This window comes from Balaenoptera acutorostrata, chromosome 4 (assembly GCF_949987535.1).
Source record: "Balaenoptera acutorostrata chromosome 4, mBalAcu1.1, whole genome shotgun sequence".
Classification (NCBI taxonomy): domain Eukaryota; kingdom Metazoa; phylum Chordata; class Mammalia; order Artiodactyla; family Balaenopteridae; genus Balaenoptera; species Balaenoptera acutorostrata.
Genome location: NC_080067.1, coordinates 79,722,169 through 79,746,208, shown reverse-complemented (window position 1 = coordinate 79,746,208; position 24,040 = coordinate 79,722,169). Strand labels below are relative to the sequence as shown.

General features: G+C 36.4%; 2 protein-coding genes across 16 annotated transcripts in view; one reads left to right on the top strand and one right to left on the bottom strand.

Moving 5' to 3' along the window:
* Positions 1–4,360, top strand: part of IQCG (IQ motif containing G) — a 53,961-nt gene extending 49,601 nt beyond the window's left edge. The window contains exon 12 of the mRNA XM_057544961.1: positions 4,241–4,360. Within this exon, the coding sequence (XP_057400944.1) occupies positions 4,241–4,248 (8 nt within the window). The 3' untranslated portion in view covers positions 4,249–4,360. The remainder of the gene's footprint in view (positions 1–4,240) is intronic.
* LRCH3 (leucine rich repeats and calponin homology domain containing 3) overlaps positions 1–24,040 on the bottom strand; it is a 116,721-nt gene that overhangs the window by 3,004 nt on the left and 89,677 nt on the right. For 4 of the 15 annotated variants that reach the window (XM_007171633.2, XM_007171635.2, XM_007171638.2 and 1 more), the window contains 7 exons: positions 19,954–20,025; positions 16,162–16,210; positions 15,199–15,306; positions 13,567–13,685; positions 12,813–12,950; positions 6,487–6,564; positions 59–3,041 (listed from right to left, as the gene is read on the bottom strand). In XM_007171633.2, the coding sequence (XP_007171695.2) occupies positions 2,841–3,041; positions 6,487–6,564; positions 12,813–12,950; positions 13,567–13,685; positions 15,199–15,306; positions 16,162–16,210; positions 19,954–20,025 (765 nt within the window). In that variant the 3' untranslated portion in view covers positions 59–2,840. Of the gene's footprint in view, positions 1–58; positions 3,042–6,486; positions 6,565–12,812; positions 12,951–13,566; positions 13,686–15,198; positions 15,307–16,161; positions 16,211–19,953; positions 20,026–24,040 lie in introns of those variants that run through there. The other 11 variants (XM_007171636.2, XM_007171640.2, XM_007171643.2 and 8 more) reach the window with 8 other exon arrangements.

Here is a 24,040-nt window from a genome sequence, read left to right as displayed (position 1 = left end):
AAAGAGGATGAACATTACAGAACTGAAAAGAAAAAATAAGCATCTCTTCTCTCCCTCATAATAATGAACTGAGATATGAGAAGTCAGTACCTGTAATATGAGTTACACAGAGATGGTACCTGACACTCACTGTCACTTTTTTTTTTTATTAATACATCTAAAAGTACATACAGATCATTTTGAATATTAGAAAATGGACAAGTTACATACACTTTTACATACAACAGAAGATAAACATACTACTATGGAGTAAAAGCAGCATTCTTCACCCCTGATAAATAAAAGAGCAATGCAGATCAGTAAAATGAGGCAGGTGAAAATAGAAAAACAGTTCCAAGTTACCAGATGGCTGAAGCCTAAAGATATAACATTGTAGGAGAAAGTGCTTTGGAAATTACAAACCATAGGAATGCAAGATAGTTTCATGCCATAACTCAGACTGCATGAGAGAGGAATGCTCTCTACATTATAGTCCTGACTATGAAAATCAGGGTTCTCAGACCAGGCAGGGATCACAGGAAGAAGCTGAAGTATATCCTTGAGATTTAGAAGTATTTGAGAAAATTTCCCCTACATTGGATAATTCATGGAAGGCCCAGTTTGAATTACTTAAAAACTTGAATTACAGAATTTAAATAAAGAAATCATATTTGAAAAAGTATTTTATATCCTGGTATTTAATGGATTAAATTATGCTGGAGAACTATGATGTGAGCTTAGTCAGGAACATATTAATTAACATATATTTGAAAATCATTTACATGTTTGCTTAAGCAAATTAAATTACTTCTATCTTGTTTATTACCTCATTAATGTGTTTGGTTAATCCTTTCTTGTAAGACAAAAAGGCATATCATAAGAATAACATCTATCATTGATTAGATGAAAGAAAGAAGAGGTTACACTTAAAGGAATGAAAGTGGAATTCTGGTTCTACTGAAAAAGAGACTATACATACTTATTAAAGAAGATAACTGGATTTTTCTCAGTTTTTCATTGGCACTTAATATATTATTAGGAAGCTTACAAAACCAGTTGCAATAAAAAATATAACACGTATGTTTTATGAACCGTTATTGGTACTTGTGCTTCTTAATCACTTTCTTTTTATTCAATACTTACCTTGATAAAACAAGGTAAATGGAATCTTTTGATCTTATAAAACTAGCAACTTTGTATAAATCTTCTGAGTACAATTGAAGTACAGATTAACTATACTTAAAATGAACCTGCAGGGTGTTTTACTCTGGGGGGAGACATATTTCCTCTGACGCCGATTCCTTGATCTCCATTTCCAGGGGTGCCCTGTGACCTGTAAGCCCGTGGCTTACACATTCCCTCAGTGGCTTATGCTTTCCAGATGCACATTTACCTTCTAGCTGGCTTAGAGGGAACTCTGTTCTGAAGAGAATGCACCATTACTCCCCCAAAACCACACAAAACACCATGTGTTTTTTTTAAAGGGACAGAACTTCACAAAACTGAATGATCTCTGACTCAGAGACATCTTAAGAACAAAAAAAAACCTCCCCCCAACTCCAAAAGGCACTACTGCTGTTTTCAACACAGTGTTCAATGTTTCAGCATTAAAAGTAAAAGGTTTTTAATGTGTTAAATAATTTTCCCATTTAATATGAAAGAAAACCAAAGCAATCAGATCCTCAGATTGACTTCTACAACATGATATGTTCCTCACAATCTTCCTTCATACATGAGTTCAGTTGTCCAATTTTCTTAACAGAGTTCAGAGATTCCTGAATGTCCAGAAACACTATTTATGAGAACCAGAATCTGAATGCAATTATAAAGTACTTTCAAGCATTAAGGCTAGCAGCTAATACACTAAGCATTCTGAAAGAGGCATTCATTGCCTTGGGTACAGAACAGAGATTGCTGCCTAATACTTTACCTGCTACTGTTCAGATAAAATCTCCTCAACAGCCTATCAAATATAAGTTCACCTATTAAGATGGTTCAAATATATTGGAAATTACATAAATTCCAATTTTAAATTCTAAATAGGATTCTAGAAGTGAAGTTAAAGATAACAAACATAATAAATGTGCAGACAGGTGCCTACCCCTGAAAGATCAGCTCCAGATAATTTGCTTGTGTACTGTTTCCAATGTACACAATGGGCTCAGAATAGCAATCTAGGGACCTACATTATCTTTGTACTGAACATTCTGATCAAATTAAAATTATTAAGATTAAATGGCCAGTGCCTTCCAGATGTCCAGAGAGCAGATGCTTATTAGGTGGACTTGTGCCTACCAATAAAGACAGATTTCAGGATTTCAGGGCACAGCTCAATGCAGAGATCTAAGTGACCAGGTGCTCCCCAGAACAGAAGGGGTACAACTGTTTCCACATGAACAGCTGTTGAAAAGTTCAGCAACTCTTAATTTTAATACTTCTCACATTTCCACACTTAAGTTGTGTTGAGGCATGGAAAGAAGGCCAGATGGAAATTTTATTATGCCATTTGGAAATAAAGCTCTAAGTCATATTTTAACAACAGGCTCAGGATTGTATTAGTAGACCCTGCTCAGCATTTATGATAAGAGAAACAAGGCCACATATAGGCCAGGAAAATGGACAAATGAGCAGAAGAAAATATACTGGTCTTTCTGCTCTTTGCTAGCAATCATAAATGCTCCCTAACGTGATGAGCTGCGCATCTGGACACACAAGGAAAGGATTTACCTACTTTATCGGTTAGCTCTTTGATGGCTAACCAACTTAAAAAAAGCACATATGTAAATACTTTTGAATGAGAAACAAACCTCCTTTACCAAGCACAGGAATGAGGTGGAAAAATCACTGGAATGCACTTTCGGCTAAAGGGGGAAGATCCAGTAATAAAGCATACAGAGAGTTAACATTAAAGTACAATAAAATGCCACAAAACCCAAAAGCTGGATAGACAGAGAGACAAAACTGGATTCTTCTGAATGTGCCCCAAGAGAAAGTAGTGTTTCAACAGTTCTTTTTACGCTGAGGTTTAGCTGAAGGATGTCAGAAGGGGAACAAAGATTGTCCTGTCCAAAGTGTGAGCAGGAAAGGAAAACAGAAAAATAAAGTCAGTGGATCAGAAATACAGATTTGAGTATAGAATTCAATATGATCATCTCAGTCATATTCAAAGAAACATATCCTGTAACATTTTTTATTATGATGAATCAAAATGCTGAAAAACAAAACCACAAAGAATCCTCTATGTGCTCAGCTTGATTTTACTACTAAATAGAATAAAATTGTTGGCGATTAGCATGAACATTCAGGATAAAATGAACAGAGGTGGATGCTGACTTAATGGTTATGTGAGGCCTGAGAGTGGTTGAGTGGGTGAGGCAACCTCCTTCTCGACTCATTCTTCCCTATTAACAAAAAATAGGCCAGAAAGCAAGGACAAAACCTGGGGGTGGGCTGAGGAGAGGGAAGTTTTCGGAGAAAGCCAGGTGAGTCAAGAAGGTTCAAAGAATGAAGAAAGCATAATAATCAGGGGAAATTTATTACTTGGAAGTCAGGTGTACTGAATGGCTTGGTGTTCCTCTAAAAATCAAGTCAAGTCCATCTTAACCAAGTCTTGTTTACTAATTGTACAAAATGAATCTAGAGATGTAATGGGCCTTAGAGATCATCCAAACCCTCTAGTTCACGGATTAAGAAATTAAATAAATAAAAGCATTACTGGACTTGATAACAGGAAAATATTCTTTCACACATAACATATAATAACTCCAGAACATAAGATATCAGACTCAAACAGAAGTTTTTATCACCAACTATAGTTTTTTGAATGTAACATATATTTAATAAAAGCATAATAATAAAGAGACTATCCATATGCCCAACCTTATTGGAGGTTTTTAACAGTCACTTTATTCTTCAGTGTTTCATTCATAATTTAACTTGTAAACATTTAAAAAGTTATACTGAGAAGGGAAATCATTCACCTTTATACATGTTTTCTGGACAGAAGATCTGATAAATTTTTCAATATTAAGTTTTATGTTATCTATTTTCAAAAGTGATTATTATTACATCACTGATTTTATTTACAAGTTAAACATAGCAGGTGGTCATGTTTAGGTAAAGGTCATAATGCCCAGAAGTAGGGGAGAACAAAAGAAGAAGAGTTATAGGTTTCTTCTTCCCTCCCATGGCAGAGGGACCTGAGAATGCTAGTTTAAACCTACAAGTTTGTATTTATTCATTTTCCTTCATTTTGTTTTAGGCAAATGATCAACTGTTTTAGCAGAAGTAGCAGCATAACAGGAACCCATCTAAAAGTGTTAGTGATGGTGGTGGTGAGACTTGGGTGGAAGGCAGGAGTGGAGAAGGAAGAGGTGGCCCATGTGGAATGTCCACTTACTCTTTCTGGTGGGGGAAAGGGAGGGGAAGGAGGATGTGGCAAGAACTCCAGTCTAAAACCACCCTGGAAAAATACCCAGTCTTCTTTTTTTTTAGTACCCAGTCTTTTAAAATTGTATTTTTTCTATCTCCTGCCTTCAAATAAATACTGTTAACCATTGCTTGGCAAATGATGGAATAAAGTGCATGCTTTAAAAGGCACACTGTTTTTGATTTTGTTGACCGATGGCAGTTATATTCTAAAAGAATTTCAGTGTATCGACTTTAAATCTGAGACAGATGACAGTTCTGTAAAGCCCAGAGTACACGTACAAGGACTGTAAGAAGTCCTTTACAGGTTTGACAATAGGCTAAGTGCGCCAGCACGTCTTGCCATGTGGGGCCGTTTTCAGCACTCTTCTCTCTAGGTATGTGGTGCCTCTTTTTAATCACTCATATTTTTCTTCTGGTTCCCATTTCCTGCACCAACCCATGCCACATTCTCTTGTTCAAAGACACTGTGCTACGGAACTGGGGCAGGTACTGGGCATGCTTGTGATGGTCAGGTAGGATCATCTCAAGTAGACATAAGGGAAACACTGAATGTTAGAGTGTACATGTGAATATTAGAACCTGCCTGTTAATATGCAGAAATGTATGCCATTTATCTAGAAACCTTATTAATGCTCTCAATATGTTTAAAAATGGTTAGTTCTAAAAGAGATGATGAGCCTTCAGAAAACAATATGATATAAAGGCAATACATTTGCTTTGAATTTGTCCACAGGAACAAAAAAGATCCTTACTATCACTAAATATAAATTTCAGTTATTTTATAACTCAGCTTAAATAAAATGCAAAAGAAAAAAGTAAAAAATAAGTAGTAGAATCACACTCTACTTAATAAAAGGAGAAAAAACACTCATGGGAATTAACACTGGCTAGTGCAGCTGCTCTGTGGAGCTGGGCTCTCTTCCACTTTGTGAAAGAGCTGAAAGGGAAAGGTGTTCATTGGACAAGTGATGCTTTGACCTTCTCAACTCATGTTAGTTAAAGAGAGGAATGGTGAACTGGGTAAAATGAGTCATTATCAGGAAAAGCCCTTGGGACAAGGGCTTAACTTCGAGAGAAATAGTGGACTTGTTGAGTCCAGGGGCCAATACCGGGTTTCTGACAGCTAATTAAGAAGGTGATAGAAAAGTGTCATGTTTTTCTCCTTGAACGTTGGACAAAATACGGTGGCATGAGCTGTAATGGTTGTAGTTAATGAAAAAAGTATCAAATGGCACCAGTTTTTATTTCTTTAAATTTATCTATATATGTCACTATATGTGATATTTTTAAAGAGTGCCACACTTAACATAATTGTTTTTTAAAGGGTAAAAGTTTAACTACTTGTACTATTATAATGGGCAATAAAGCTCTAACTGAGGAACCTGGAGGCAAAAAATCTCAAGAGCAGGACAAGTGACTAGAAATGGCCTCTTGTGTGTTCCGTTCCAAAGAGCTTAGTGGAAAACTGGTAAGGTCTGAATAAAGTCTGCAATTTAGTCAACAGCACTGTCTACGTGTTTATTGGTTTGGATGACATACTATGTTTACATTTATGTTAGATGTTAACAGTCCAGGAACCTAGGTGAAGTGTATACCGTATCTCTCTGTAATATTTTTGCAACATTTCTCAAAGCCTAAAATTATTTCAAAATAAAATTTTTTAAAAGCATTAAAGCAAGTGTTAAAAAACTGAAGCCGACTGAAACATTCTTAGTCTGAGATGCACTTATTCTGAAGCACAGACTCTACTGTGTATGAAGTTGTACACAAGTCAATCAGCAAGAGGGGATATTTAGGAAAATATCAGAATAACTATTTTTGATTACTTAGCACTAACTACTTACTACAACATATTGAAATTCATGTGTATATGATTTCTTTGCTTGGTCCTTGTAAATAATTAAGGGAAACTGCTCAAAATATAATGACTGACTCTAGTAACACAAAATCATGTTAGTAATTATCAACTTAGCTCAGAACTACCCTATAAGATTTTAGATACCTGCATTTCTAAAAGATTTTAAGAAAATAATACCCAAATTTATTTAGCAACATAAAATATGATAAATTTATTACCTGAGGTACACCAATTTTTCTGCAAGCTTCTAGGAAATTCTCCACATTTCGTCTGCATTTTGCCATTGTTAATTTAGGCTGCAAAGGAAAGAAAACATGGTGTTATTAGCAAAGTTTAAAAAAATTTGCTAACTAAAAATACTCTTGACAACTGCTTCATAAACTGAATGTTCTAGACCAGAGGGTCAGCAAACTTTTTCTTAAAGAATCAGATAATAAAGATGTTAGGCCATATGATCTGTTGCAACTACTCAAATCTGCTAAGAGCTTGAAAGCAACCACAGACAATATATAAACAAATAAGAGTGATTGTGTTCTAATAAAACTTTATTTGCAAAAATAGGTACTGGCCTCTGGCTCATAGTTTGCCACCCCCTACTTTAGACATTGGGCTTTGATTTTTGTAAGGCAAGTGCTAAATAGAGAAATTTTAGGAGGACGGTTTCATTTTTTTCCACTTTAAAGCAATATACACCAAAGAAAATTTGGAGGAATAACAAGAAAATCAATTACCCACAGCTCAGTCATTCAAATATAATTATAGTTATTAACACTTTGGTTCATTTCCTTTCAGTCTTTTTAAAGAAAACAGTAATAAAAAAAATCAATAGCCTTTGCTCATAAATGTTACAGATGCATAATGTCTCTACTCAATGGTTACATTTAAAATTTTTTAAACATTTGAATTTTAAAAGATTGGATTAAAGAACCATTTTCCAAAGGGTGGAAATTTCCCTAGCCACTAACTAGTAAGCTTGCTTTTCTGAAAAGATCTCTGATGACTAGAACATAGTTGTATCACATGACCTAAAGTTGTGATAAAATTTTTTGCCAAGTGGGTTATCATGTAAGAAAGAAATCTGAATCTCATTTTCCAAAGTGATTAACAAACTCAATTGTTCAAATTCATCTGCTGGTTTAAGTATCAGGCATGGAAGCCAAACATTTGCAGGGAATCTGACCTATAGTTTTTACAAAGCAGATGAAAGCCTGTACCATCTCTAGAAAAAAAACGGTTTCACTTGGGAATATCTGGGTTTTCTTCAAAGATGGAATATCATACTGTTGCCAAGAAGAGAGGAAACAAGATAACTACATAGTAATGGTTGAAGGTACTATAATCTTGGCCGGAGAAACGTAGCAGGCACTAGGATTGGCTTTATCATAAAAGTTTTATAAAAGGCAACAACTGAGATGGAAGGAGAGTAATAATTTTAAAATTTCAAATTGAAAAGCTTTCAAAATTAAGTCTAGAAAGAAGGTAACAGGTTTCCATGGAGAGCACCCCTTCTTGCCTATGCCAAGTTCTTCTATAACTGAGGTAAAAAAGTAAAAAAAAAAAAAAAAGTGAAACATAAATAGAATCAGAATCTGCTTAACAGAAGGAGAAAAACAATTATGGGGGTTCACACTGGCTAATTCACTTGGAGCTGGGCTCCTTCTCTTAGACTTTTTACATGTAAAAGAGCGGGTGTTCACGGTACGAGTGATGCTATGGTTTTAACTCCTTGCTAGTTAAGAGGGAGGTAAGGTGAATTGAGGCCTAATAGAAAAGTCACTGTGGTGAAAGCTATTGGGGCATGGGCTTAACTTTAAGAGAAACTGGGCAAAGAAAACATAGGACAACTGCTTTTCACTTAGAAGAATTTTTCATTAGCTAGAAACTCCCTCTCCATATACCAGTAGAAAGGGAAGCAGAATCAATGTAACTAGCTTCCCTTATTCTGAAGGGACCTTAGCTAAGCAGACCAGGATCTTGATCTGAGTTTGGGAGAGAAGGCTAGGGGCGTCGTGTGCACAGGTGGATCATGAATGTGGGACTCTAGCAAAAGAAGGGGACCTGGGCATTTCGTTCTATAAAAGAAGGACCCCTACATTTCTGAAATATCTCCCTCAGATGTTGGAAGGACAGAGTGAAATAGGTCTTACTGCATAGGCAGAAAAACAAGTTTCCTTCTGTGCAAAAGAAAGGATGAAACGATAGAGTTCGTGTTGCTAAGTACGAAACTGGTCCAAGAGTCACCACCACCTCAGACAAAAACAAAAGAAACCTCAGAATAGTGATCCTGGGGTCCAACTCAGCATTATCTCTATGAGGAGTATTAGCACCCTAAGATGTGTGTGGGTGGGGGGTTGTGGAGTAGAATAAAAAGATTCCTTTGAGATTTCCCCTACAAAGAGCAGATTTCTGACTGATGAAGGGGAAATGGAGTGGGGAACCATCATCTGTCTCCAGTCATTCCCCTTCTCTTAGCATTTGTCTAAATCCCAGGGATGTAGGTCAGTGTTTCATAATTGGGATACAACTCCTTCTTACAGTCAGATGAAAGCTGTGAATCTACTCTTGGGAAGAATACACATGCATACAATTTTAGGGAGTTCAACGAGTGCTGGAAGCCTTAGGAGTGCATGAATCCCAGGTTACACATCCCCGCTCTGTATGTGTCCAATGGAATGGCTAGTTAAAAGGACCCAGGGGTGTAGGCTCCCTATCACTCTGGAGTGTAGAGGGACTCATGATTTTGCCTTAAGTCAAATATCAGAGGAACCTGCTATCCCCAAAAGCTTTTCCAGAACTTCGTATGACATAAAACATGGTTTTGGATAGCCATGTAGAGCCTGTTTCATTTCTGTAATGTACAGCCCGATCTGAATAAGAAATCTTATGTGGGTTTTGGGGAAGAAAGTAAATAATTTCAGCAAGAGGAAAGGAACTACACTGAAAGGAACAAGAAATAAATGATTTTGCTATTTGAAATTTGAAATGATTCAGCATTTTTTCAGGTCATCTTCCTTGGTGATATGGTTCATTCAATGAGTTGTCACATCACAATATTTGTTATGATTTTTTTATATGATTCAATAGTGCACTTCTAACAATGTGAACTGTACTACTTAAAACCTATGCCTATTGAACAACCAAACAGCAGTTTATCATGTATCACAGATTCTCCCAAAATAACAAAGAAAGATGAATTATAACCTAATGGTTACAAGCACAAGTGCCCTTCTGAGTTTCTTTCGAAATACCTGGACTTATGACCTCCCCTTACAATGAGGGATCATTTCTTGAACTGCGGGGGGAAAAAAGCCTGGTTCATACAGTACATCATGAAAGCGTTTCTTAAGTTACACTCAGAGATCTAATTAGCAGGTTTTCAAAGAATTACAATAAATCACTATGTGTTAATGTAGCCACAAAGAAACTGCTACGGTTTTTCATTTGTATTTGGCTTTAATTTTATATTCTCATCAGGAAAAATCTCTAAGAAAGTAAGTTACAAAGCTCTCTGTATGGTCAGAATAAGGGGAGAAATAGTCTAATATGAGGGAGAGCAATTCAGTATGAAGGAAAAATAGATATAAATATTTATACTGAAATCTAGTACTGTAACAGTATCCCCATTAAAGCAATATTGACTTATTCATAATAATCAGTATCATAATTTAAAAGTGAGGGATTTTTTTGCTTTTAATTAAAATACTGGACGGTTTTCATCTGGTTGACTCAAAGTCCATTTTTCCACCCCCAAATGTTATAATTTGGGAATTTTTACATACTGAGGTGTTTCTCAACTTTATAGGTCATTTATTAACCCAAAAGATCCCCTCTTAAACAATTTTATTTAGTAGGCCTACTTGCTTTTAAGTGTCAAGGATACTATTTCAGGAAAGACCTCATTTATTTTACTTTTTAAGAGGAATACATGTTCTTGAGAGAATGGACCACTTGTAACTCATCTCTGTACCTTTCATCCTATTCAGAATGCCTACCACTGACTAGCTGCTCAATAAATATGACTAAATGTTGTTGCTGATTTCATTAGCAAGTTTTAAATGCTCTAATTTCATGTTATATCATGTTTCTTTGACAAGAAGGTCCATGTGTTTTATGTCTCTAAGTGGTTTAACATTGATAAAATAGTTTTATTTTTCCTGTATGTAAATACTTTACATTCTTAAATGAAAGGCACTATGTTTGGTTGATGAAGATAAAGAACCTCAGTCACCCTTCCTCTCATATTCCACTTTCTACATGAGCTCCTTGCTACTTCCTAATTATTTCCCCTGAAAATGAAGAATGATAGATTTGTCTTTTTTTATTACTAAAAAAATTTATTTTTCTTAATTCAGTTGACAGAAACTGGGAAGAAGGCAAAGTATGAATAAGCCCTTCCCCTTCTGGCGTTGCCAAATAGCATGTCAATTCCTGTTCTCTTAATCACCACCTTTAGGAGCAAAACCAAGTCTTTCAAGTCTTTGGGGGCATAGTTGATTTGGTAGTGCTACTGTTCCTCTCTGCCTTTTCTACACAAAGCTGAATGCCTGTTTTCTGAGGTCACTAAATAAAAAGTGGCTACCTATTTTCTTTAGAAGCAAATGCATGATTCTGTTTTTGGATATGCTAGAGGGGAAAGGGCCATGTCAGCCTCTTGGGACCTTGGTAACAAAGCAGCTTTTATAATTAGAATCAAAGGTCCTTGGGAGGCTTAAACGATTTGCATCCGGGGAGGCAGCAAGATGAATGTCCAGAGTGGCAATCTATAGGCCTAGATACAACTGCAATTTGAGTAAAGGATTTGCATCAGGAAGTATGTAAATAACATAACATAAATAACAACAAATGACCAGAAAATGAGATGAGGGCAAAACCTCTGAAAAGGTTAGACACGGCTAAGCATGTTACAGATGCACAATATCCATTCAGACTCATCAAAAGAGCTGTCACAACATCAAATAATAATCAAATGCAATGTGGAAACCTTGAGTACATCCTGTTGTGTGTGCATACTAGTGAGGGGAGAGGAGCAGAGCAGCCATGAAAGATATTCTTGGAACAACTGGGGAAATCTGAATATAACTTGTGGATGCTTTTGGTGCCTCACCCAATGTCTCTTTACTTAGCCTGTGCATCCATCCTCATTTCCTACCCCCACTCCCTGATGGCTGCTAAGGGCTCAGAGCTGTCCCTTCTCAGTTTCAGCCTGACCCCATAGGGAGCACTGTGAATCAATCACATCACACTCCCACCTTGAGGAACAGGGCTCAGCCACCACACTGTTCATCCCTGGCTTCAGGCTACGGGTAAGAGCAAGGTGGCCTAGGACAATTCTCAGAAATATTTAGGGTGTAAGGTGTTATAATATCTGCAACTTTTAAATGGTGCAATTAAAACACACACACACGTGAACACGCATAAATATAGACAAAGCAAGATGGCAAGATGCAATGAATGTCAGCTCTAGGTGGAGGCTTTAAGGGTATTCTTTGTGTTATTCTTCCAGTTTTTCTGAAGGTTTGAAATCTTTTTTAATAAAAATTTGAAGGTGTGCGCCGCAACTACTGAGCCCACACGCCACAACTAGAAAGAAGCCTGCAATGAAGAGAACCCCTGCCACGATGAAAGAGCCGCCTGCTGCAACAAAGATCGTGCGTGCTGCAACAAAGACCTGATGCAGCCAAATAAATAAAAAAGAATGGAAAAAAAATATTAAAAAATTTTGAAGGAAGAAAAAGGAGAGTTGTGTCAATCTAAAACTTGCTCTTTCTCTTGTGGTTGCCATCCTGATACTGATGTCCATATCTAACCAGCAGTCTAAAAAAACCTGCCAGTCATCTTGAATGCATATTCTGCCTCATTTTCCACCTGAGGTTGGTCCCTCAATAATGTCACTTCTACCCCTGAAATATTCATCATTCTAAACTGCAATTATAATCACATTATTCCTCTCAAATTCTTTCTGTGTTTCCTGATTGTCTACACTAAGATAAACTTCTATTTCCCTGACATGGGACATGAGGCCCTTGTGACATGGGACATGAAGCCCTTGTCACATGGCCCTTAGCTTACCTCTCTAGCTACATTCTCTGCCATTTACACCAACACCTTGTGAATGATCTATTCTGAACAACTTAAGAAATCCTTGAATATGCCATGACCTTCCTTAGCTTTTTAGTCTAGGAATACTATGCCCAGAATGCTCTTCTCCCTCTCTGTACTGCTGGCAAATTCCTACTCATATATCAAGAATTAGTTCAAATTTTACCTCCTCTGGGAAGGCTTTCCTGAACTTTCCAGGCAGAGTTGAAGTGGCCCCTTTTTTGTATTCCCATAGCACACTTCTTACATACCTCTTTTATAACATCACACACAGCTGTTAAGTTATTGTTTACATGCCTACTTTTTCTCTAGTAGAAGTGAGACCCGGAAGGCAGGGGCTGGACTCTGTTCTTATTTGTACCCTTAGCATTCTCCACAGTGCCTGCCTCTGTACTTAACAAATGTCTGATGAACAGCCAACTTTTTTTAAGCATTATAAACTTACTACAGCTGGTGAGGGAACGTGAATGCTTGGGACAGATCGAGGCCGCACATGATTGGCCAAATGGCAAAGAACAACACCATCGGTTAGAGCTGCTCCAAGATCACAAGGCAGAGATACTTTTAACCGGTACTCAATATGCTAAAAGAACAGGAAAATGTGAAATATATTAATTCAAGAGTGGCTGACACACAGGACATAATGGAGTCACAGTGGAATATTTTTAATTAGAAATCAAGTTAAAAAGCAAATAACTTAAGTACCACAATCTCTATTTTATCTTTCTATCCCAAGTCAATAATTTAAGGAGATCATATATATATATATATGTATGGCAGCCAGGCGACAGTGCTGCAAAGTTTCACAACAGAATTCACTTACAATTTTCTGACTAAAAAACAAAAAACAACTAGATCCAATTTTAAAATAAACACTACGTATGATGTAAGTGTGGTATGTATCGATATATGTATATGTGTACATACATATGAATTATTATTACTCTAACAAGACTTCTTTAAATCATGAGGCAGAAAAAAATTTTAAATGAGTAGGGTCAGGGGTTGAGCTTTATGGAATAACCCATCTCATTTTCCTAGTAAACAAGTGAAAAAATTCATCACACAATGGGCACCACAGCACACAATAGGCACTTGTTGATTCTATTAAAAATTATAAGTCAAATGAACAAGTGATGCCAGGATTATGGGCTACAGCAGTATCACTGAAAAATGTAATTCAAAGGCAATGTACATACTTTCCGTAGTTGGTCTATTAATTCCAGCTCTTCTTCTCTCTGTCTTGAATTCTGTCTTGTTACCGGATCTTTAAAATCAGTGGTAGGTGCAGAAGATGAAAGGAGGGGTGACGCATGACCTAAAAAATATTGGTATGTAAGATAGAAAGGCGACTGCCAGTGCTGCAAAAATACTCAGATCCACCTGATCACAGTTTCCTTCAAAGTACAGCACTTTCTACTTCTGGACTGACCTTTTAAAAAAAGTTTTTATTATGGAAATTTAAAAATATGCACAATAATAGGGAGAATAGTATGAAAAACTACCACATGTCCATTACCCATTTGGCTCAACTACTTTGTGTTTGATTACATCCATTTAAAAACGTTTCTATTGAAAAATATCCCATGCAAAAAATTAGACAAATCATAAGCAAACAGCTCAATAAATTATCATCACAAAGCAGACACAAGCAAGTCAATAAATGTAACATTACCAACACCCAGGAGACCCTCTCATGTTCCCTACCCATCAGTACCCAACAGTTATTTCTAGTACCACAGGTTCTAATTCTAATGATGGACCTCCTGGCTTCTAACACCACAGATTAGTTTTGTCCATTTTTGACCTTTCTACCTATAAAACCATATTATATGTGTGTATGTTTTTATGTTTGGCTTCTTTTGATCAACATTATAAGATTTATCCACGTTGTTGTGTATATTAATGTGTTCATTTTCATTGCTTATTTAGTATCCCATTGTACAAATATACACAATTATTTACCCATTCTATTGTTGATGGACATTCAGTTTGGGGCTATTATGAATAATGTTGCTATGAATAATTTGGACATATCTTTTGGTACAGATGTGTACATATTTCAGAAAGCAAAATTGCTAGTCATAGGATATACAAGGGTTCACCATTAGCAGATAATGTAAACAGTTTTCCATGCTAATTAACAATCCCACCAGCAGTGCATCTCTGGTTTGAGTTTAAATCTCACTGTGAGTGTATCTATCAGTTATGTTAAAAATAGTTATTTTGGGAGTGAAATGTCTGTTTCCACTTCTAGGTAACCTTTGGGGGTCAGGCAGAAATTTGCCACATTAACTAAAAACCATGAGACTAAATAGTTCTTTTTTTTTAAAATTACTGATTCATTTCTTTAACAACACAGAAAACAGATTTTACCAACAGAAAAATCTGAAAAAGAGCACACTACAGAGAGAAGAGACATTCCCTGAAGCCCTGAAAGAGTAATTTTTTTGTTCAAACACTATAACCTGCTTTTAGGTGGTACTGAGAAACTTTCTGACCAAAATGAATTCAAACAAGATTAAGATTCTCTTCCTTTAATATCAGTGAGATCACAGACAAACGCAGAGTTTAAAACTTTTGCCTTGGTGACATCTCAGGGTAGAAGTTTATTTATTTATTTGTTTGTTTGTCTGGCCTCACTGCGCAGCTTGCGGGATCTTAGTTCCCTGACCCATGGTTGAACCAGGGCCCCGGCAGTGACAGCGCAGGGTCCTAACCACTGGTCTGCCAGGGAATTCCCAGGGTAGAAGTTTAAAAGCATGTAACATATAATGTCATTGTATAACCACCACCCCCTCCCCAATGCCCCTTTTAGCACTGCCACCTACCTTTATTTGTTTCTGCCCTGATAGCTCCTCTGAAAAGGAAGCTTTCAGGGCGCTGGGCCTGGTTTCTCTGAATAGCAGCAGGAAAAGAATATGCAGGGGAATGATGAACTGAATCAGCATGGAAAAGCAAAATAAGATTAAAGAAGATGGAAAAAAATTAAATATAATAACAGACACATGACAAAAGTTCAATAAATGGCAAATGAAGAAAAAAGTTAAATATTGCAATGATATAAAATGATAATTTTGTTTATTAATAGAAAATCTGGTATAGAAAAGTAACCTCCAGGACTTCCCTCATAAGCCAGAGGTTAAGACTCCATGCTCCCAATGCAGGGGGCCCAGGTTCAATCCCTGGTCAGGGAACTAGATCCCGCATGCCACAACTAAAAGATCCTGCATGCCGCAACTAAAAATCCCGCATGCCGCAACTAAGACCCAGAGCAGCCAAATAAATAAATACTTAAAAAAAGAAGAAAAGAAAAGTAACCCTGAAAGTGGGAGGGCTGCTTGTATGTATTTTTATTTTTATTTTTTTTTGGGTTGTGCCGCGCAGCTTGTGGGATCTCAGTTTCCCAACGAGGGATTGAACCTAGGCCATGGCAGTAAAAGCCTGGAATCCTAACCACTACACTACCAGGGAAATCCCTGTTTGTATGTATTTTTAATTGTCATGTTACTTTTGGTATATCAATAAAGGCAAAATGAATGTTAATATATTAAATATAGTCTCTTGCAAACCTACAGCCCTGCTAGCTCTTGCTCGTTTTTTCATATCAAATGGCTGAGTGGCTGAACGACTAGTTGAATTAAAAAGTGAAAAATGTGCAGAGTTCCCAATTTTGTGTCTGATTTCTCATTTCAGAAAAGGAAGCCACAGCCATCTAAGGAGTAATTTATCAGGAAAATCCTGGTAAAGAATTATAATCAGGATGTGGTTAATTGCACTTTTGTGTCTATTACCTGTTTCTGTTGTAGGTGAACTTGATATAGCATTAGATCTGTGATCATTCTGTGGAGAAACATAGATACATCAATAATTATTATTCAAGAAGAGGTACTTTCCACATTTATGGAAAGTACCTCTTTCCACATTTGGGATTATATCAATAAAAGAATAAAAACATGCAACTCTCCTCCAAAATTAAGTCTAGAAATGAGAATTTGGTATAATAATTCTGAATATTTTTTAAGGCCAAACATTTTTTTAAATTAATTTTTATTGGAGTACAGTTGCTTTACAATGTTGTATTAGTTTCTATTGTACAGCAAAGTAAATCAACTATATGTATACATATATCCCCTCTTTTTTGGACTTCCTTCCCATTTAGGTCACCACAGAGCATTGAGTTGAGTTCCCTGTGCTATACAGTAGGTTCTCATTAGTTATCTACTTTATACATAGTATCAATAGTGTATATATGTCAATCCCAATCTCCCAATACATCCCACCACACCCCCAAGGCCAAACTTTATTTAGTTCTACAGAATACAAGATTTATGTAATGCATTCTCTAAAGATAGTCCTATTATATAACAGGCCTTTCCTATGACTGTGAAAAATGAAATCATCCTAAGGCAGAAAATTTTATTGGGAAATGTATGGAAGAGAATAAAATTTTATTTTATAATAGTATTTTTCTGGCATACTTTCTAAAGTATTGCTACCCCCCTCCTTGAGTAATGTTTTAAGAAAGAGTGATGAAGGTTTCTTCATTTCAGTTAGGAAATGAGGTATTTAAAGATGATAGTTGTATTTCGAGACTAGTATATGAATCCAAGATGTTTTTAATTTATTGACCAAAGGAACTGTAAAGAAGGAGGAAGAACTAGCTCAACTGGTATAGAGTGTACCTAAAAAAAGGGAATGGAGTTAAGCTAATTTAAAAGGAAGTGTTGGTTAGCTGGGTTAAAAATACTGAAGACTTGGCAGAGGAGTAGAATCAAGAAAAGCTAGAATAACAACAGGTTTTCAGGCCTTGATAGCTAGTTATATTCAATAATCAATGAGTTGCACTCAATCATTTATGATAACTGAGACACATTTTTGAACAGAATGACTTTAAAACACACACACAAATACACACACACATACACACTCCCATGCTTTTTTCTCCCTTTTGGTTTTCAATATTTTCAGAAATCTTTTATCTGAAGTTGGAGTTGGGTCAGGTGAGATTAATGATGACAGGAAATTTAAACTGCTATAAATAAATAAATAAACAGAAGCCATGCTGTTGAGAAAATTCTTGGACTGATCTGAAAGACAATTCTGTGGTAATGATTCCTTGGTTTGATACTCTTAGGCCAAGAATTAAGACTTAAAAATAAGCTGCGCTCTTGAGTGAAGCAATGTATTACATCTTCATTAGTGAAAAATACAACATGTTCATCAAGTTTAAAGATGCCAATAAACTAAGTTTAGGATGCTGAGAAGAAATGAAAATTTAACTAACAAATTTAATTTAAAATAAGAGCAACAGGCACTAGTAAAAGGAATAAATGGGCCAATGAGGCAAAAGCTGGATATCTTTTTAAGGAAACAAAATACTATCCTTATTTTCAAGGAAGATGAGGTAGGAAGGAGAAAGCTAGGACCAATGGTACAAACAGAAAAACATAAAAAGTAGAGATTATTCCAGATACAGATGAAAAAAAAAGTTTTTTTAATTTAAAAAGGCCTATTACAGTGAGATAGACTGGAAACTTTTAAACATATTTAGGAATAAAACGATAAAGTTATTAGACAACTCTATTAGATTAGAAGGAAGAGCTGAAACACATTCCACTGAATGGCAGCAAATGTTCTCTACCTCCAAGAATACCAAAAGATAACATACAGTTGGGTGTAATGAAAAACAAAGCCAGAAAAGAGGGGACTTACAAAATGGTGATTTAAAAAATATATTTTTATTGAAACTATAAATCTAACTGCTTACATTCTAGGATACTGAAATAATTCAAATCACGCTGAGGCCACTGACTAGTATATCTGAGAACTTTTGGAGAACTGGAGAGCAAAAAATGGAAACTGATACAAAGTCAACTTTTAGTGCCTAGTTAAGCAACAAAAGAAATAAAATCATGCCTAAATATTGTATATACCTGCTGCAAAGTAACTGAGATACCAAAAAATGAAGAATAAATATTTTTAAACTAATCATTTGACAGTGCAGCAGGTCCGACAGGAAGAATGTTAGACATTACACAACTTCTGGCACATTCTGATTTGGCCTTACTCAACTATAATTCTAGGGGAGGATAAGCCCCAATGCCCTAAGGTATCCACTGAGTGTAACGAATTAACTTTTCTCCTATATACCTAGAATGGTACTAGTTATACACCTTCTCTGGAAAAATTTTGAAAACAGTCCCTCAAATAATTTTCTTTGTAGTTCAAATAAGGAACCTAGCTGAGAAAGGCTAGCAAAAGGTAAATATAGAAGAGAATTATAAAGTTTATAAAGTTATAAAGTTTCTTCAGGAGTCATCCAGGTATGTGCTTCAATAATAACCAGAGAGAAGGTTTATCAGGTTTACAGATGTTATAAAGTTGGGGTCAGCATTTAGAAGGACATGACGCAAGAATTTGAAAGTATTCCGGGAAATTAGAAAATTTTAAATGTTCGAAAAGCAAAATTAAGTATTTAGGAAAACAAAAGATACAAAGTTTAGAAATTAATTATCATTTAGGAATATAACTAAAACATCTCAGAATTACAATGGATACTGAGCAAAATGAATACCAAAATGGAAAAAGCCAACCTAATGCTCAGCATAAGACGTGAATAACCCTTGTTTCATGCTCAGTACCACGTGGGCTCTAATGAGGGATATATTTCTAGTTGGGAACTGTGGAGTCAAAACGGAGGGCAGAGAACTTGTGAAAGTTCATAAGGACAAACAGGCTAGGAAAGGCACATAAAAGGGCCAAAGCTTATTTACGGAGAAGACAAGGGTGGCATCATAATAGTTTTCAAATATAAAGATTCTCCACATAAGGACTGCTAAGTAACTAGAAAATCTCCACTCTGGAAAGACAAGAAGAAATAGGTGTAAACCACAGGAGGACAGATATAAGTTAGACAAGGAGAGGACCTTGTTGACAGTCAGGATTATGAATCATTTCTTAGGTATCATATGATAATAAGTATGGAATTACCATCCCTAGAGGCCTTTAAAAAATAAAATACCACAGGTTTTTAATTTAGACTTACAGGCCATATGATCTCCATTGTAACTATTCCTACTCTGCTTTTAAGTGCAAAAGCAGCCATAGACAAATGGGAGTGGCTGTATGTCACTAAAACTATTCACAGGAACAGGTGGCCTAGGGACCATAGCTTGCTGACCTCTACTGTAATAGGGTTTTGGCAGTGACACTTTGGGGGACTGATACTCAAATTATTTTGCATGCCCATTAGACAACAGAGTTAACTCAATATCATATATTAACCAAAATAACATAGTAACTCATGACAAAAAAACCCCAACCCTTTGATAAGAAAATTAGAAAGACATTTCAAACAAAAATCTCAATATAAAGAATTAACAAAGGCTCTATGTTTCTGGCATAATAAAACTTCCAAAAAAGTTCAAGTGATATTAATGTTAAACTTAGTTTCATAAGCTTAGTTATATTTCATACAATTCTAGATTTCAGACTGTTGTTAGACCAATCCATTGGGAAATTTAAGACCTCCCCTGCAAACCTCCTCTTCAAAGTTCCTGATAAATTACAATAACAAGATATACCTTAAGAGGCCTGAAGGCAGAAGAATGAGGCAGGGTAGCAGCACAGCCCACTTGATTCACACCTGACAGCGACTAAATTGCAAAAGAGAAAGAGAAGAAACAGAAGGCAGCATTTATGTTAGCAAAATGTCAGGCAGGCAGGCAGGCAGAGAAAAGGAAAGGTCACTGACAAACTTTCAAATGGTTTACTAAGATATTGATAGGGCAGAAAGAGAATAGTTGGGGGGAAAAAACCCTATAATTTATTAAACATAGTTTTCCACCTGTTTAATTCAAATTATTTCAATACCTCATACCACATTAATCAATAAATGAAAGGCAAGATTTATTAAACATGATTTTATATAGAAATAAAACTGAGTACATCAAATTTTTTTTAGCAAAATAGCCTTAGAAACAAATGAGTCCTGTGCTGTTTCTATGACAGGGGAAACAAATCCAGTCAAAGAGCTCATTTTAACTGATCAGAATTGGCACGAATAAGAGCAACATCTTTTCAATATTAATCCAAATTAGATTTATTATAATTCAGTTTAATGGCTCTAATGTGAGAAGCCAGGACATGAGGATTTTGCATCACACCTTAAGGATGAACCAGCATTTCATTTCTGCTTCTGTAAAAGTCCAAATGACCTCTGAGAAGTTAAGTACAATTTTCCTTTTCTTTGAATCCTTTATCCTTTCACCAGCCTACATAAAACTAGTTAGATATATTAGAGATATAATTAGAGACAGTAAGTGTTAGATCTATTGTATAGAATTTTGATTACAGATAAAAGCTGCTCAAAACATGACAATTTTTTCATTTGGTGGGGAGTGAAAATCAAAGAAGACAGAACTTTTACAAAGGGCGCTTGGGTAAGATTGTATCTATTAAAAATGCCAAAGGCTTAAAGATATTAAAGCCTTTATAAGTTAAATAATTTTTAAAAATTTAAACTATAATCACAAATAATGAATAAACGAATAACGGATAAATGAACAAGAACACACGTGGTGTTTAGGAAAAGGTGAGTAGGATGGTCAATATAATAAACACAACTATATTTTTAATAAGTTGATATATAGCAATGTCTTTTTCGTGTGTGCAAAAAAAAGCATGTAACACACACTGCAACATTATCTTAAGGCAGAAGAAAGTGAGGAAAGAAATGTACCAAAGAACAAGGCTGTGACAGCAGTCTTACATTGTATATGCCTTCACCTGTTTAGATTTTCTGGGCCTCCTTATGATCAAATGGACTTGAATTACTGTCAATCTCAAATATAAAAAGGCTAAAAGCCACTATGCTGGCAAAGAAGGAAAAGAGGATGGAAGGAAGAGGAAGTGAAATGAACCTAGATCCTTTCTAGTATCTAGAGATGGGATATAGATACATATGGGACATATATGAAAGCAACAGAAGCCTGAAGGGCAATCCTAAGAGAATGTTAGTGTAACTGATATTAAACATTACTAACAGTTATTTAAAATCCCATATTTCAAGGTCTTTAAATCAAATCCAACATTTACTTGCTATATCATCAGAACTTCTCATCTTGAAACAATTTTTTTTGAGATTTTTTTTTTCTGATCATGATTTTATTTTTTATTTTTTTATTTTGGCGGCACCACGCAGCTTGTGGGATCTCAGCTCCCCGACCAGGGATTGAACTGGGGCCACTGCAGTGAAAAACGCCGAATCCTAACCACTAGACCACCAGGGAACTCCCTTAATGAGCAATTATTAGATGTACAGAATACATGTTCACTCAGGAATTATTTATTAAGCAACTAATATATCCCAGGAATTACGATAGGGATTGAGTATACATAGGTAAATGCAACAGAGAATATCCCTGTGCCCATGAAGCTTATAGTCTAGTAGTCTATAGGGGGTGGGGGAGAGGGGGAGATACAAAACAATAGACACCCATCTAAAAGTACTATGACGAAAAAAAAAACAGGGGAGACAAATTTGATTTGGGGGTAGGCGTGTTGCAGAAAAGCCACTTTAAGGGTGTGACATTTATGCTGATACCAGATAGATCAGTAGGAATTAACCAAGGGGTATATGCAGGGAATGAGAGGCATTCCACGCAGAGGGAGCATCATTTGCAAAGATCCTGAGGTGGGAAAGGGCTTGCCATATTTTCAGAGCTGAAAAAATGCTGATATAGCATGACCCCAGAGATGAGAGATACATAGTACCCAGAGTACACAGGAGCTTATAGGCCATGTTAAGAAGTTTGGAACCTACTCTAAAGGGTTTGTAGGCTGTGTTAAGAAGTATATGGATTTTGGGACTTCCCTGGTGGTCCAGTGGTAAAGAATCTGCCTTCCAATGCAGGGGACACCAGTTCAATCCCTGGTCGGGGAACTAAGATACCACATGCCGCAGGGCAACTAAACTTGCACGCCACAGCTACTGAGCTCACGTGCCTCAACGAGAGAGCCTGTGTGCTGCAAACCACAGAGCCCACACGCTCTGGAACCCGCGCGCCACAGCTACAGAGCCCACGCGCCCTGGAGTCTGCACGCCACAACTAGAGAAAACGCTCACGCCACAACTACAGAGAAGCCCACGTGCTGCAACTAAGACCTGACGCAGCCAAAAAAATAAATAAAATAAATAATAAATAAATCTAAAAAAAAAAGTATATGAACTTTATTCTACTATATGAAGCCACTGAAAAGTAGTTTTGAGAAGATCAGAGGTATGATTTAAAAAATGACTTTTTGTTATACATGTTGGGCACTATTTGGCATGCAAAAATATGTGAGACATGGTTCTTGTTTGTAAAGGCCGTCTAATTTAGGCCAGACATGAATACTGTTAAGTAAAATAAAAGTGTATGTATTTTGAAAATGGCTGAAATTTCAAATTTCATGCTAAGGGGATTTTATTGTTTTTCCAAATTCCACTTTTTCCTTGACAAAAACGCCTGGGCATTCAGCACTTACTATATGTGTTACTAAATCTCATCTTCAGTTTCCTAAAGTGTTTCAAAGTGTTTTCAATTACAGTACAGGAGGCAATATAGCACAGTGTTCATGCAGGTTCTCAAGTCATCCGGATCTAGATTTGAACCCAGCCTTGTACTTACTAGCTGTGACCTTGGAGAAGTCACATTCTGGACAAAACATTCTGTGCCTCAGTAATCATTTGTAAAATGGTGATAAGTTTAACTCTTAAGGCTGCTGTGAGGAGTGAATGAGATAATTCTGGTAAAGTGTCTGAATCATCATAGGCTCTCAATATTTTTCTACATTAAATTGTTATTTGCTTCTCATGCCAATTAGCTTTGACTAAAACTCCAGAGGCTTACTTCTTTATAAGACTGTCAGTTAAAATGTGCTTTAGCCATCTTAAAGGAAATGATGATTACAGAACACAGAAATTCTGACAATGAAAGTTTATGTAATAGAAATCTCATGCTCAAGTATGTAGTTCATGCAGTAGTATGCACAATGGCGGCAGTTACTAGCTCCTAAGACAGGAATTGCTACAGACAATAGGCTTTTGAACTGCTAGTTTTCAATACTATGGTGAAAAAAATAACATAAAACACGATAGGAAAAGCAATTATGTACATGGTTAGAATTCTCTTGCAAAGCTGATAAAAGTAAGACTCTCAATAAAGCTCTGAAGTTATGCTCATTTTCAGCTGATGAAACAGGCAATAAAAGTAAACCAGTGTGTTTTAAGGTATCTTCTAAATTTGCATGTGTCCAATAAAATCAAATACAAAATTTAAAAAACAGTAAACCAATGTTAAAAATGATCAGTAGACAGCATTCCAAGTTAATGTTTCCCTGAGTTTAAAATATAAAATGGGGGGGCTTCCCTTGTGGCGCAGTGGTTGAGAGTCCGCCTGCTAGTGCAGGGGACACGGGTTCGAGCCCTGGTCTGGGAGGATCCCACATGCCGCGGAGCGACTGGGCCCGTGAGCCACAATTGCTGAGCCTGCGCGTCTGGAGCCTCTGCCCCGCAGCGGGAGGGGCCGCGATGGTGGGAGGCCCGCGCACCGCGATGAAGAGTGGCCCCCGCTTGCCGCAACTAGAGAAAGCCCTCGCGCGAAACGAAGACCCAACACAGCTAAAAAT